Raw genomic sequence first — 16,335 nt, 5'->3', positions numbered from 1 at the left:
AGAATAGAATCCAAAGAAATTGTTTTTTGGTTGTTGGTTATGAAAAATATGTGATTTCTTGTTTTTTCTATGATAATAAATGCTATGCAAGTTACTTGAAATGGCTGAAATTGTTCTCGAATCCATAAATACAAAAGGTTGAATTGAAAATACAAAAATTATTCATGAATGCAGAAAGTTAAATGCACATAACCACAATGACAAATAAAATAGGAGCCAATAAAATATCATATAGCAACTACTATGGCTGAAAAAATTATTCAAGTGACATAAAAATAGAAATGACTAACGATACTTAATATTGATATATACACATAACATATTAAAAATTAGAGTATATACCTATTTTGGTCCTCAAAGAATTTTAGACTGGACATTTTAGTCTCCAACTAAAATTAATTACTCGATTGGTCCCTAACAATTAACTCCGTCAGTCACTTAGGTCCTTTACTCCGTTAATTTTAACGGAAGACAAAATAGTCCCTAACAATTTTAACAGGGGACAAAATGGTCCTTGATCTCCTCTGTTCGGAAACAACACTATTCTCTACCAATTTTCATCACATCTCGTATAACACTAACAGTCTAACACTGTAACTTCAAACTACACAATGCACACTCTATAAACTTAATGTTCACAAGAAAAAAACCCTCCACAGGTTGAGTTGATGATGTGGTTTGTAATTTTAGAAAGATTGAATACTAGAGATAGATTATGTAAGTTTAAGATTGTACCAGAAGCAAAATCCTTTTGTGTCTTATGTAAGGAGTAATTGATGTACTTATGAGTGCAAATATCAAGTTTAAGGTGAATAAGAAGACATATATGAAGTTGATCTTTGATGCATGATTTACTGATCTATGAAAAAGGCTAATAATTCTGCATAGTAAAAGTTGGAAGGAAAATGATCATGATTTAATGTTGTATAACTGATCGGGTTCATCTTAAAGTGTCTTTGGAAAAGCTAAAATCATTATATTCTTTTGCTCCCTGTTTGCTATTTTATGCTATTTTTTATGTTTTCTTTGTAGTTATTACTCTGCTTTCGTTACTGATTTTTGGAACTACTTCCACTTTGTTTGGAATTGGGTGGAGATGTAATTATCTAAAAAAAAGAAAAAAAATCCTCAGCTTGTTCTCAACCAATTCATACTCAGGAAACTAATGCCTATGTCTCTCAACTAGTTGTCGTCTTCGATGGATCCCATGAATCCAGATAGCAAGTCATTTGTTAAGACTCCAGAAAAGAAGGAATGAAGCACTCGGTGTCTATTTCAAATGAGAATTTGCATATGATGTCGAAGGAGAATCTTCTCATGATGTCCTAATGTCCAATAATCTATATTGCTTGCCGGAGAGTGGAGAAAGGCGTACCCTTGAAGTAGTTGTGGAACTTGGTCTTGAGAATGTTGTGGACATTGTCGGGGTTGGAGGTGATGTTATCAAAGACGTGGAAGTGGATGCTTTTGGTGGGTGAAGTGCAGAGGAGGTGGATGTACCAGTCACAAAGATTTAGGAAGTGTGAGGTCCATGACATGTTGAGGTAGGTGCAACACGTGTGACAATTACACTATGGCTTAATCTTGAAGTTAAAGAGGAGGAAGGAAAAGATGGAAAAGAAGACTGTGAAGGTGAAGAAGGAGAGTATGAATGTTAGGGTTATGCGAGATATGATAAAAATTGGGGAAAAATAGTGTTGTTTTCGAATAAAAGGGTCAGTGATCATTTTGTCCTTTGTTAGAGTTGTCAGGGATCATTTTGTCTAATGTTAGAGTTTTCAGGGATCATTTTGTCTTCCGTTAGAGTTGACGGAGCCAAGAACCTAAGTGACTGACGAAATTAATTGTTAGGGACCAATCGAATAATTAATTTTAGTTAGAGACTAAAATGTCTGATTTAAAATTCTTTGAGAAACAAAATTGGTATATACTCTAAAAATTAAGCTGTACATTTATCCACAGTGAAAATTCAGATATACTTTTCTCTATTTTTCCTTAATATACTTAACATAATATTTACTATTAGCTATTTTCTTGATATAAATACATAATTTGGTTCAAGTCAAACTGATTTGGTTTTCTTTTCCGGTCTGGTCGTCAATAGTCTGATGGTCACAACTCACAAGTGTCAATTGAATTTGAAAATCGTCCACCTCACCATCTCGCCGCTCTCAAACATTATTTCCTCGCGGGAAAGCTCTATAGCCTATACAGTATACCCCATTCCAGTATTCCACTGTTACAACCCTCAACACATTCATTTTCCTCACCGCCAAAACCCCAACTGCTCCTCCACGCGCCGAAAAATGGGCGCGCGCACCGTCACGGTGCTGAACGTGGCGGAGAAGCCGTCGGTGGCGCGGTCCGTCTCCACCATCTTGTCACGGAATCAGGGCATTCGAATGAGGGAAGGTCGGTCCCGCTACAACAAGATCTTCGAGTTTTCTTACTCCATTCGCGGCCAACCCTGCCACATGCTCTTCACCTCCGTCACCGGCCACCTCATGGAGCTCGAGTTCGACGAACGCTTTCGCAAGTGGCACTCCTGCGACCCCGCCGATCTCTACCACGCTCCTGTCCGAAAATTCGTTCCTGAGGTCCAATCTCTCTCTCTGATTTTCTGCGAGATTAGTTCACAATGTACTATATAGAGTATAAAAATTGAATATAAAGAATTTTAGACATGTTTTCATGTGAGTTTAGCGGAACATGTATACATGAACATAGTTAGTGAATAAGCACTGTTTATCTTGTTGACCTTCTTCTTCTTGTTAATTCAATCTTCCTCTCACTCTTTCTTTGTTTTACAATTTTCATGGAGATTAGTTCATACTTCATGCTGTAGAGCACAGAGGGAGGCAAAAATGAAAAAATAAAAAATAAAGAAGGACTCTATGAGTTTCAGAAATGTTTGATCTCTGTGATTTGACTGAGTTTACAGAATATGCTTAGAGTGAGTTGTACAGTAACAAATAACTATGCTCGGTAGAAATGAGGAATTATGCCACGATAGAAAACCTAACATGTAAGGATCACCTAGAATCTCTGTGTGGACTTTCCAAATATTTTGTGACCTTTGTTCATATAGTCGAAAGAAAATGAACAGAATGAATTTGAAGAATGTTTCATCCAGTTAATGTTACTGAGTTTATATACATCTGGTTATAGATTGTCAAAACTAGAAGTTAGTTAGTTACAACCTGCAACAAATACTAATCTAACTTACTAGGAGTTAGTTAGTTACAGCCTTATTTTCTTCATGCTTTTCCTGGAGGTCTGCCTTTCAATTTCTATTTATTTTGAGGCAATATGAATTATGTTTTTTTATGAGAACATTCACTTGAATAAGCTAATTTGTTTGTTATATATTAGGAATGATTTTTTTTTTCAATGAAATTTTTTTTCGTTGCCATCTGCTTTTCTGTTTAGGACAAGAAGGATATCAAGAGGACGCTGGAGGAGGAAGCCAGGAGGTGTCAGTGGCTTGTTCTGTGGCTTGACTGTGATAGAGAGGGTGAAAACATTGCATTTGAGGTGGTTGATGTTTGCACCATGGCAAACCAGAATCTTACTATAAAGAGGGCTCGATTTTCTGCGTTGATTGATAGGTTTGAATGTTTAATGTTGTGATGGTTGTATATTGTGGTTATTATGATCAATTTTTATTGGTCTTGTTGACTTTTGGCCTGCAAAATCAGGGAAATTCATCAGGCAGTACAGAATCTGGTTGAGCCAAATAAGTGGTTTGCAGATGCTGTGGATGCTAGGCAAGTAAGTTTAATTTTTCTAACTTAGAGCCTGTAGCTGATCTTTTGTGGTTGAAAATGTCTGTTTAATTGTTGCAACTGAAAAAAGAAATTGATATCAGTAATTCTTATTTACTAACTAGTACAAATATATAATGATGCTATGACTTTGTAGGGGGTGATTGATGGTTATTTACATTTTTGCAGGAAATTGATCTTCGTATTGGTGCTTCTTTCACCAGATTCCAGACCATGTTAATGAAAGATGCTTTTATAATTGACACTGCTTCTGGTGACAGAAATCTTGTCTTAAGTTATGGCCCTTGCCAGGTGTGCTTTTGTTTTTCGAAAACATGACGTGTCAAAACTGCTGACATTTACATATGCTTTCAGAGGTTTAGAAGTCATATGATGATTTTCCTTTTTACCTTGATTTTGTACTACAGTTTCCTACACTTGGATTTGTTGTAGAAAGATATTGGGAGATACAAGCACATGAGCCAGAAGAGTTTTGGACAATCAATTGTTCTCATAGATCAGAAGAAGGTCTTGCTAATTTCAACTGGATGTAAGATACAAGGCCTTTGATGCATTTACAATTCTTGTTGAGTTTTAACAGCTGCAAGCTTAGGATATACTCTGAAATTGGCAGGCGGGGTCATTTGTTTGATTATACTTGTGCAGTAGTAATATACGAGATGTGCATTGAGGAACCAACTGCAACTGTGAGTCTTAATTGATCAGGCAATTCTCAGTATTTTTTTATTTTATTTTATTTTAAATTTATTATACTTGTTCTGATGTTCACATTACTTCTCAGGTCACAGATGTTAAACAACAAGAGAAATTGAAGTATCCTCCTCATCCTCTGAATACCATTGAGCTTGAGAAACGTGCTTCACGATATTTTCGAATGAGTTCTGAGCACACGATGAAGGTGAGTATATGTTGGGAAACCATTGCTCCTGTGTTTTGTAATGACATGCTGTAGAACTAACTGTATTTGAAAACAAAAAATGCATTTCTTGAGGATGGAATGATGTCCGCCGGTATTCCTAAATGCTTTTTTGTTTGCTATTTACAGTTTCATGTATTTCCAATTACCAAACTGATCATTGTGGTGAATGAATTCATTTAGACAACTCTTCTCATGCCTTGTGTATTAGTCAGTGAACCTATATGCAGACATATTTTCTTAGTGACATAATAATATGATTCATATTTCATACATTGATAATAGCTATATATACGTTTCTTGTTTTCTATACACAATTTGAATTTGTTTTTCTGTCGTCCAATTCTATCTTTCTTCTGTTTTGCATAGTTTTTATGGGGATTGGTGTCCTTATTTAAAACTTTCACTTTATTATACAGGTGGCAGAAGAGCTTTACCAAGCTGGTTTCATCAGTTATCCTCGTACAGAAACTGATAGTTTTTCTTCAAGGACTGATTTGCATGTGGGTACTTGTCTTTATGTGTAAGCATAAAAATTATTACAGCTGTAGCCGTCCTACAGTTTGGGAAGGGGAATCCATCCCTATTTTTCTGACCATAGGGAGAACATGCTATTCTGCATTATCTTGTATAATTGTGTGCACATTTCGGTGTGTTATTAATTCAAAAAAAAGAGAGAAGTCAAAGTAAGTGTCTTTTATCTGGCAATGTTAATGTTATGATGTAGGAAAAACAAAGCTAACAGTGTTTACGACCTTGATTGTTACAGTCAGAGAACTCATAACAGTTTCAGCATAATGTGCTTACATGTCTGCACATTTTAAAGCGTATGCATTGTTTTATAAATGGGAGCTACTTCTCTTTTCCAGTATATTTTATTATATTGTTTTAGTTTAGAAGATCTGACTTCGGATGACATTGTGCTTCATTGTTACTCTTATTAAGTTTTCATGCATCTGTAATACTCAACTTGTACTGATCCAAAAATATTTCACATCCTTCATCACCCTCTCCCCTAGTGGCCTTACAACCCACAAAAAGAAAGGCGTGATAGGAAGTGGTTTGGGTTGGTTTATATTAGGAAAAGGAAGAATGCCCACAGCCCTGCCCAGGGAGACACAGCTAAATTCAGTTGAGTTGCTGAATAGGAGTTTAGGTGAGACAAATTAGTTGGACAATTAGTTAAAAGGGAGAATAACCTAGAGAAGCTAGGGTCAGTCTGTTTGTCTTGTCATTTGAAATAGATTTGTGAGAGATCGAGGCCTTCAATTGTACTGACTACTTTCTACGGATTTTCACACATTGTCAAGGTCAAGGATTGCCATTCAATACACATATTTCCTAGAATTCTTCCTGTTACTGATACCAGTTTAAAGTTCAAACAAAGTGACTGGCTTATTATTCTTTTCTTTTCCTTTTTTTTCTTTTTAATTCTAGACAATTGTGCAAGAACAACAAGCGCATCCTGAATGGGGAACATATGCACAACGGTTGTTGGACCCTGAGACAGGACTTTGGAGAAATCCTCGTGGTGGTGGACATGATGACAAGGCCCATCCTCCCATTCACCCTACAAAGTTTTCTAGTGGAGAATCCAATTGGAGCCAAGACCACCATGTCAGACTCAGACATGATTTCTGACCCCGCTCTTTTTAACTAAAATCTCAAGATTTTGATTTAATCTTCATACTGATATTCTTTTTCACAAATCACTGCAGAAATTGTATGAGCTGGTTGTTCGCCACTTCTTGGCTTGTGTCTCAAAGCCTGCTGTAGGGGCTGAAACCACAGTTGAAATTGATATTGCTGGTGAACTTTTTCATGCATCTGGAAGGGTGGTTCTAGAGGTGAGGTCCCCTCTTTCTATGTGTGTGAGTGTGTATATATATATATATATTATTTGGTCTGATTTGGTTGATTCACTGATTTAATATTCATGATTGTTATTTAAGACACATTAATCTGTTATGTTAACCAACATTGTTTTCAGTAAGATGTTCAGAGAAGGAAATGGAACTAAAGAGATTAATGGATCACAAGTTAAAACCAAGATTGATTTTCATAGAAATAGATAGAAAAACCAGAAATTGGGATATTATGGTATTATTCAGTCCTGTTATCCTGTAGCTGTATTAGTGAATCTGTCAAGTCATGAAGTGGAAACTGTGTATGAAATGCAGAAAATAAGCAGGGGCCATAGCAGTCCCACTTTGCCAAGACAAATCCCGAATGATACCGTAATCTCCTTGCAGCCCACCTCCCATACAATAAATCCCCCTTCTCTAACAAACCCACATACACACTCTTTGCCTTAGCAACCTTTCATAATTGTCCGTTCATCACTTAGTTAGGATTCACCACATTGGTGCTTTTATTCCCTATACTGCCCCGCTAGCTTTTTCTCTTATAAACCTTAAGCCCTACACAGACTTTATCCCTGATAGATATGCTAATATGTGGGGTCTCTTGTATTTGTAGTGTTGTATCCCCAAATTCTTACAATCATATCCTTGCCAATTTCTTCTAGTGTTCTTAGGCAGCGTTTGGTTAGGCAAACAAGACAGAAATATAGGGATAGAGATACAAAGACTGTTTAGAATCAAAGACAAGGGCAAGACTACGCGTTGTAGGACAAAAAATGTGTATTTTCATGTACTTCTTTGAAGTGAGGAAGAAATTTTTGTATCGTTTCTGTCTGCCTATCTCTATTTGTGTCTTGTCTCTGGAACCAAACCCTACCGCGGAGAACAGATGGGAGAAGGTCAGAAGAGTATCAAGTCAAGAGGGTGGATTAGATGGGAGATAGCCCAGTGGCTAGGGCTAGATATCCCCCCGAAAAACTTTGCAAGAAATTATCTAGAGATGTAAGTATAATTTGGCTGAGCACAGACATGATCTATGATAGGAGCTAGGACATAATGTTGTTGCTTGATCCATGTGGCTAATCCCACTTTCCACTCGCCCCAAAAAATAGAAGTCTCACGTGATTGCAATTATTATTAGTTTACGATTAATGATTTCCTCGATATTTAAAATTGTCTACCTATCACGATTCCATTTCCTCACAAGCTTTAAAGTTTTGTACAAAAGTTCAATGTAATTTGAAATAAAACAGCATAAATATCCTTCTCCCCTTTGAAGAATAGAAGCGACTGTATTGCAGTCCAATCAGCAAAAATAATGGTGCAGATTGTCAGTGCAAAGTTGATAAAATTGTAAAGCTAGAACCAGCTAACTCCACCTTGATCTTAATCCTTTTGTCTCAACTCTGTGGAACTGGGTAACCAACTTGGGTTGGTCTAGTAGTTAGCTCACTAGTCTGCTTAAGCAAGTGTCGAGAGTTCGAATCTTGCCTTGTGCATGCAGCAAACCCTTAAATGGAGTTCCGATCCGCGACGGATTAATTCTTGATCTGCCGAGTCAGGAGATGCCGTGGGAAACCCAAAAAAAAAAACACTGTGGAGCTGGGTTTTGCTCTTCATTTTCAGTTTAACACTGTATCAATTAGTAAAAGTTTCTTTACAAACAATTACTGGAACTGCTGACTCAATGCAGTCTTTATTGTTCAATACTCTTTGCAATTTATTATTATTATTATTATTATTTTGGTAGTGGTAGATAAGATCAGACTACCATTTTTTGTCTTCCTTTTTTGCCACTTTGAACCTATATAATTATGACTTATTGACTTAAGCACTGAAGTACTTAAGGAATCAACACACATAGTACTTGTTGTAACGTGTATGAATTTTCTTGCTTGTTGATTGTCTACCAATCATCTTCTAATTAACATTTGGCAAAAGCTAGCAATACTCTAATTATATGTTATTGTTCGGTCTTAACATGATCAGAGAAACTACTTGGATGTTTATCGCTATGAATCTTGGGGTGGAACAATGCTACCAACATATACTGTTGGTCAACAGGTTTGCTTTAAATTATAGCTTTCACCTTACATACAGCATTTTTTTAATTTCTTTTGCATTTCTCTTCATTTTATATTTGGGCAGTCACCGTTTCCCCCACAAGCTGTTCATTGTCCTGTTAGATTCCTAATGGAACTTACACAGAAGATAAATCTTACTATCATTGATTTGATATTGTTACTAATATAGTAATATTCTTGTATATGTACCACTGTTGCATTTTGTCTTATTCATGGCTGAATTTTGTGAAGTTTGACAACTGTCTTCCTTCATGATGAAAATGAGGAGAAAATTATCCAAACGGGGAACATTTCATGTGGTAAAATAGTTTCCTTGTGTTGATTTTAATGTGCAATGAGATAATGTCTGGAAGTGTGGTTGCATTTTTTTTCTTTATTATTGCCTTTTTCCCAATCGTCGAGTCAAGGAGGCGTGTTTGGCTCTTAAAATTTAACCACATTTAATACTTGCCTCTTATTAATAATAAAGTAAGGCTATAAAAGAAAAGCCTGTCATCATGAAGCACATTATCATTATAATTAGGCAAAACCTGCTCAGAGTTATACCCACTTACATGGATAAGATTCACTTGAAAGTTGAAACAATTCCCTGATTTGGAGAGTGAGAGGGTGGGGATTCAGAGCCTATGCATCTTGCGTTCCAATTTATAAACAAGATCTTAGATACTTCTCCAAATATTGTTATTATCGTTGTATTTTAAATTTTAATTGTATACAACTTGAATCTGAATGCTATTACAGTTCGTTCCAACAACATTGACCCTTGATTCAGGAGTAACCCGGCCACCACCACTTCTTAGTGAAGCTGATCTTCTTACTTGTATGGACAAGGTGAAATTTTTAGATGATACAGGATGTCATAGACTGAACCCTTTGGTTAACCATACATTTGCTACTTGCCTGTGACATATCTTTAAATATTGACAGTTGTATACGTATTTTTTATTTCTTATTTTATACCAAAAGGAGGGTATTGGTACAGATGCTACTATGCATGATCACATAAAAAAGTTGCTTGATCGATTTTATGCAACTAAGGATGCTAACACTCGTTTCACACCAACTAATCTTGTAAGTCATATTCTTATTCCAAGGAAACATGTATTTTTTCTTCTCATGACTAATCTCCATTTGTTAATACATTTTTCTTGGGTTGTCTTGAGTTATATTTTTCTACTGTTACGGAGAGTTATTTTGTAAGGTTAGCACATCTAGTGAGTTCTAGATATATTTCCCATTCCCTATGTTGGATCATCATTGTATAAATTAAAGCTGGTAACCACTACTGGCATATGTCAAGCTTTTTACCACCTGGCGGTTAGTTGACATTTGAACAGGTGCATTTCTAAGGGAAGGAAGATGACCATGACCACTATATGAAAAATAATCATTACATTTATAAACTTGCAGCTATTAGAATCTGACTTGTGAGCTGCATTAATTTTGACAAAAACCAAATATGCATTTAGATGAATGAGAATAGAGGAACTAAGATATCAAGGAAGTGCTGCTCAAAAGTATTTGGTTCATAACATGAACTCAAGTTGATTGTCTATCTGTTTTAATGATGTTTTCCATTATTCCATAGTTGTGCAACAGAGAGACAGCTAATACTATTAATTTTGCAGATATGGTATTTATATCCTTATGCTCATTTATTTGCATAGAAAGTAAAGTAGATCAATACTACAAAAAGGATAAAAAAGGTTTACCTTGAAGACTTTCACTATGCTGATGCTTGAAAGATATTTTTCTATTAGCTTAGTTGTAGTGTATATGAATCTCATACGTGTACCTGCACTGGCATAAGCATGCAAACCAGAATAATGAAGTAAAACACTTGTATGTATGTATTGATCGTGTGTTTGAATCAATGCAGGGTGAAGCACTTGTTATGGGATATGATGACATGGGGTAAGTAAATTCCCTTTGGTTTATACGTATTGCTAGACTTATATATATAATCTTAGTGTATTCTTTTTTTCAGTTCAGCCGATATTCATCATATGTTCTGAACTCTTAATGATTTGATCTGTTAGTTTGATGCAAGAAATTTATGTAAAAACTTTCAAAGAGGAATTCTCAGTAGAGATATTTCTTAACAATTAACCATTTAAGTGATTATTGATGTTCGAAGAGTGGTTAATAATTAACCCATAAATGGCTTGATCAATCATTTGAATGATTAATTGTTCCCAAATCTTTGATTGTTAATTACTTTTCAACTACCAAGACCCCACTTCTTTTTTCCCCACAAGTACCCGTAAACTTTAATCATCTAGAGGAAATTATTTGTCTTTGCAAAGATGCCTTAAAGATCCTCTAAAATGAGTTGATTTTAATCCTCCCTGGTCTGTTTAAATCTGATCTTTTTCAAGAAATTGGAGATATTATAGTGTCTTTGAATTAAAAGGTTTTGTATAGTGTTGAAGCCTGATTATTGTTATTACATATGTTGAGAATGAGAATTTTAGTAAGAGGGTAAAAGAGAAAATAGAAAGACTATGAATGACTGAAAATATATAATGCTTGTTTCTTGGTTCTGAGTTGACATGTAATTTTTCCTGTCAATATACTACCTATCAACTAGCGTGAGAGGTAGCATTTGCAATAAAAACTACTATCAACCCAACACAGATTCTATTGTGCGTTTGTCTTACTCTTCCTTTAAGCTTTCAGGTATAAACTTTGGAAACCATATCTTAGAGCAGCTATGGAACGTGATATGAAATCAGTCAGTGAAGGGACTAAAAGCAAATCTGAAGTTTTGGCAATTAGCTTGCAGCAGATGAAAGCTTGTTTCCTTGATGTAAGCATCTTACTTGTTATTTGTTAACATGGTTTGTTTATTCAGAAGATTTGTTGTCCTATGCAGTTAATCTTAAAATTTAACGTCATTATATTGCATCTTTTAAAATTTAAATTATAAGTTTAATGTGCTATCAATTTTCATGATGAGGTGGCTGACATTTATGTGCAATATATCATGAAGCAACTGTAGTTCATTCAGATAGGTTTCTTGTCTTTTTATAATTACATGTGAAGGTTAATACTAATTGTTTGCTCATGTATTCATGAATTCATTTCTGCTTCAAGAATCAAGATATCTTTCCACTTCTATGAATATCAATTCTGCTTTTATTTGTGTTGGGGGACTGAATCAATGTTTTCTTGTTATTTTGTTATATATGTCATTCATTACAAGCAACAATAGACTCAATGACAATAAAAAAGGCTGGTGAGAAGCTTTTTGTAAAGTGAAAACAACTGATGACCATACCCATTCTGGTCATGTGTTTGGTAATGTTGGAAATTTTCATATTTGAGTCCCCAAGAAACAAATGTCATGCAGGCCAGTTGAGTAGTTCCTTATCTTAACGAAATGATAATGAGAGAACAGCTTAATGCCTTTAGTTTCAAGCTAAATTTGCCAAAATGAGTAAGTGGAACAATGAATTGAACATATGATGGCCATTGAGCAAACCACATTTGTAGATTTGAAATATTGTCAACCACTGAACCTATGAAGTATTTCTGTTCAGTTTATGCATTATAGAAAAATTGTTATTTGTTGTGTATTTGATATGTTTGAACTAATATTAACTCTTATTCCCTTGGATTTCATTTGGCACTGTGTGATGTGCTTTGTTGTCGTGGTTAGGGACCTAGCGTAGTTTGACTTTTCTCTATGGGTCATTCGGTCTTAGCCTCTGGAGGGATTATAAGCTAAATTAAAATTTCTTATGTCATCTTTTGCGTTTCCAACATTTTTTTATGATGAGAATGTGCATACTAAAAATGATTTTTTCTTATTCTAGTATTCACATGAGTAGGTTCTCTGTTCTCCATTAATCTACTTGTTTTGGTTGAATATTATTTTTCCAAATGAGTTAATGTGATTTGGAAATTGTGATATTCATCTGCTGATAACTTTTAAATATTTGTAGGCCAGAGTGAATAAACTGAAGCTTTTAGAGGCCATGGAGATATTTTTCCAGAGGTTATTTTCTTCCACACCTTCACCCTCAAGGACTCCTTATAGAAAAGTACAAAACACTTACATATATTCAACTACTCTTGCAGAACTAACAGGGCTGGTGGTGATGAGCTGCATGCAACAGGTGAAGTTGTTCGGCAATGTGGACTTTGCCAAGAATCAGATATGGTGCTAAGGAAAAATCGAGTATGATAGTCATATCCCAAACAAACTTTTAGAGATGTTGTAGTACTTTTCTATTCATTTATTTTGACTTTGTTACATATTTGGGACAAAGATAAACGGCTTAATTATGTGGCATTCATGCTGGATCATGTGATAGCTAAAGAACATTGTGGACATGTACTAGAGTCAATGTAGTTGTGGAAGATAAGTTGTAATGCAGTTTGGACTTATGGTTGACTTTTGGAGAATGAAACAGCAAAAGAAAAGACGAAGTCAGGATTTTCTGGGTGGTTCATAAAAATTTGATAGATAGGTTAATCTTGTTAAATTGCGGGTATATATTTTGCTCATTTATACTTGCTGTTGCTGATTTTCTGTTTGAGGTATATGAGGGCATTCTTAATCATGAACTCAGAATCATAACATAGTCATTCTGTTGTGTAGTTTAGATTTTCGTGATGAATATTGGACTGATTTACTGATCAAGTTTTTCTATTTTAATTTACCAGGATGGCAATTTTATGGTTGGATGTCTGGGTTACCCTCAGGTTAGATCTCTTGATTTTTCAGTTCCTTGTTATAAAGATTTTGCAGCTTATCTACTGTTGGCATTGCCAGTAACTCGATATATCATGGTTTCTCTGCATCCCTGATAAAATAAGAATCCTGAATCTGAACAAAGCATTTTCCAACTAAGTAGATTTGGCTACATGGATCTAAAGGCGTCATTATGTCGTGTCTATGCATTGGGATGCGACAAAGTTTTATGTTGGCTGCACAGGCTTAATACAACCCTACATGGATCCAAAGACGGCATTGCATTGTGGCCATGCATAGGAATGCGACAAGGTTTTACATGGATTGTCGCAAACCTAACACAACCCTCATTTTTTTTTTGGACCTTGGGACCGGCCTATGTAAACATAGGCCGAGAGAAAAAATGAATAAGATAACTATTCATCCTTAGCAGTGACAATAACATTGGAAAAGACTAAACTGAGAGAGAAAAAAAAAAACAAAAAGGGGTTTGGGGGAATAAGGGTGTCAGGGTAATCCAGGTTCCTGACCCCAATGAGGGGTCTCCCTTAAAGAATGGAGGCCAGTACCAAAGATGAACCCATAATAGTGCTAAGGATAACTGCACAGCCCTGAAAATATGAGCATTCTATCAAATCATACGCACCAATTAACTCTTAAAACAGCATATTGTGATGAAGTGCTGCTCTCCTTTCTCTTTCCAAATCTGCTAATGTGTTCCTGTGCTTGTATTTGGTTTGCCATGATCTCTGAATTCTTATAAACTGTAGATTATGTTGCCAAGAGGGAAGCTAATCACTTAGGGTGTGTTCACGAGTTTGGTTTTCAATGGGAGGGAAAGGCTTTAAAGGGTTAAACCTTGTTCACAAGTTTTATTATTTGGAAGGAGAGGAATTTGGAGGTTTTTATTAGCCCTCCAAACTCCATTTTCCAGTTCTTCATGATTATGGGGTTTTATGAGGTTTAAATTTAAATTAATTTTTATTCCTAATAAATTATTGTATTACCATTTATTACCATTTACTTTTTTATACGAAATATTTAAGTAAAAGATAACATTGTAAAAGCATATAGTAAGTCATCTGAACCCTCCTTTGTATTTTTTTGAGACTTGTGAACAAGTGAAGGATGATTGTAACTCTTCCCCAACAAGTTACAAAATCTTTTACTCTCCCTACCATTTCCCCCTCATTTAACGATTTTCATAACTAATTAAATGCCAAGGTGCAATAACCTATCAGAACTTCACTTAGTTTAAGGTTTCTTTTATTTGAGGCCTTTAAATCATAGTTCTCTTTGATGCCTCAACTGTTAATATATTTTATTTTTATAGGCAGTCAAGTAATTATTCTGTTATGTAACTAAGTTTTGTCTCTTATGTGGGAGTTTAGCTTATCCTGGACCAGTATTAGAAGCAGATGTTACTGCCAATGCTTGCAACACCTGCACCCCTGGTTTGTTACTCAACAATTAGTATTATGATTTCAGTACCTTCTTTCAGAGAAACAAAAAATGCGTCGTTGGACTTCATGCTAATGTGTGATTCTTTTATTTTTACCTCTCCCTTTTTCATGGGCACTTGCCAATCTGTGCACCATGGTCTTACAGACAATTAGTATTCTTTTAAATCTTTTATGCATAATGATAAATCATGGCAAATCCAATAACAGTAATAACAACATAGTATTATTACATAGATAGTGAATATCTAAATCTTAATGATTTTGCTTAGTTTTATTTTTTTCTAGTCTCTATCTACTTTTAAGATTCTGTACCCTATTTGGATCCTCAAATATTAGGAACAATCTTATCCTCTTTATTCTTTAGTTGTTTCCAGGCTTCTATTCTTGATTGTGTTTTATTGGGGTGCAACACTTGTATATTTGTGGACGGAATCTGGTTAGATATTCTTTTGGTTTTCTGTTTTAGAGATCTTGGTTTTGGCTAGTTTCATTTTATTTCATTTGTTGTATAAAACATTATAGGTCCAGTTTACCTGATTAAATTCAAGTTTCGGCGGCTGGAAATACCACCAAACTACAGTGCGGACCATTTGGGTAGGTGCTTCTTCTTTCCATGATGATATGTGTTTCCGTTCCAACATGCCTTTCTCTAATCATTTTGGGTAGCTAGCCATGTACCTTTGCTGTTTTTGAAAAAAGAAAAAGAGTTACATTTGGTAACAACGTTTCTTGCAGTTATGCTGTATCTGTGGGGTCAATTACTTTTGTTTAGAGAAAGTCTAGGTAACCAACAACTCTTCCAGCTAACTTTTTGATAAACCAGTCAACTTTGTAACAAAAAGAAACATTTAAAATTATTGCAAAACATCCAAAATCATTGAAAAAAAAAAATCACCCAAAACCTAACAAAAACAAACATTCAAAATCATTGAAAAAGAACATTCGGATCTGCGAGAAGCTACAGCTGGAGGAAAGAACAGCGTATTCGACGGCGAGGGGTGTTTTTTGCGCTGTGGTAGTGGCATTGTTCTGTCAATGAATGGCGACGCTAGGCGAGGAACGGTGATGTTGGACGAGGAATGGAAGAAACATCCAAACTTAACAAAAAGAAACATTCAAAATCATTGAAAAAAAAACATCTAAAATAAAAAAGAAACATCCAAAACTTAAGGGGGAAAAAAAAATCTAAAACCTAATAAAAAAACATTCAAAACATAACAATATTGCTAACAACAACGCTTTGATGGAGGCCATTGCAGTGACATTCTTCTGGTGCGATGTGGCAAATGACGTAGACTTCCAACAAGGCAGCGAATAGCGACGGCGGAGGACCGATTGTAGTGCGGTGACAGAGGTAGCCATGCGGAGAAGAAGCCGTGAGAGGAAAGGGAAGGGTGAGGGTTTCAGTTCTTTTTTACTGTGAGAGAGAGTGAAAGTGAGTTTTGAGGTAATAGTTAGCTGTAGTTAGCCGGTACCGTAGTTGTTTACTTAGCATGATTGAAAAAGTCTAGGTAACCAACATCCTC

The 16,335-nt window shown here is 35.4% G+C and overlaps 1 protein-coding gene across 1 annotated transcript in view; it reads left to right on the top strand.

The window, feature by feature from the left end:
* The window catches only part of LOC107612928 (DNA topoisomerase 3-alpha), a 17,303-nt gene continuing 3,044 nt past the window's right edge, over window positions 2,077-16,335 (top strand). The window contains exons 1-20 of the mRNA XM_016314716.2: window positions 2,077-2,597; window positions 3,430-3,608; window positions 3,699-3,771; window positions 3,954-4,076; window positions 4,193-4,314; window positions 4,399-4,471; window positions 4,567-4,683; window positions 5,121-5,204; window positions 6,139-6,318; window positions 6,420-6,548; window positions 8,553-8,627; window positions 9,389-9,478; window positions 9,614-9,718; window positions 10,527-10,561; window positions 11,327-11,456; window positions 12,595-12,647; window positions 12,731-12,830; window positions 13,319-13,385; window positions 14,738-14,800; window positions 15,332-15,403. Coding sequence (XP_016170202.1) covers window positions 2,109-2,597; window positions 3,430-3,608; window positions 3,699-3,771; window positions 3,954-4,076; window positions 4,193-4,314; window positions 4,399-4,471; window positions 4,567-4,683; window positions 5,121-5,204; window positions 6,139-6,318; window positions 6,420-6,548; window positions 8,553-8,627; window positions 9,389-9,478; window positions 9,614-9,718; window positions 10,527-10,561; window positions 11,327-11,456; window positions 12,595-12,647; window positions 12,731-12,830; window positions 13,319-13,385; window positions 14,738-14,800; window positions 15,332-15,403 — 2,359 coding nt within the window. The 5' untranslated portion in view covers window positions 2,077-2,108. The remainder of the gene's footprint in view (window positions 2,598-3,429; window positions 3,609-3,698; window positions 3,772-3,953; window positions 4,077-4,192; window positions 4,315-4,398; window positions 4,472-4,566; window positions 4,684-5,120; window positions 5,205-6,138; window positions 6,319-6,419; window positions 6,549-8,552; window positions 8,628-9,388; window positions 9,479-9,613; window positions 9,719-10,526; window positions 10,562-11,326; window positions 11,457-12,594; window positions 12,648-12,730; window positions 12,831-13,318; window positions 13,386-14,737; window positions 14,801-15,331; window positions 15,404-16,335) is intronic.

Source organism: Arachis ipaensis, chromosome B08 (assembly GCF_000816755.2).
Source record: "Arachis ipaensis cultivar K30076 chromosome B08, Araip1.1, whole genome shotgun sequence".
In the NCBI taxonomy this organism is placed as follows: Eukaryota; Viridiplantae; Streptophyta; class Magnoliopsida; order Fabales; family Fabaceae; genus Arachis; species Arachis ipaensis.
The sequence above is the reverse complement of the archived record's forward strand: the minus strand, read 5'-3'. Positions and strand labels throughout refer to the sequence as shown.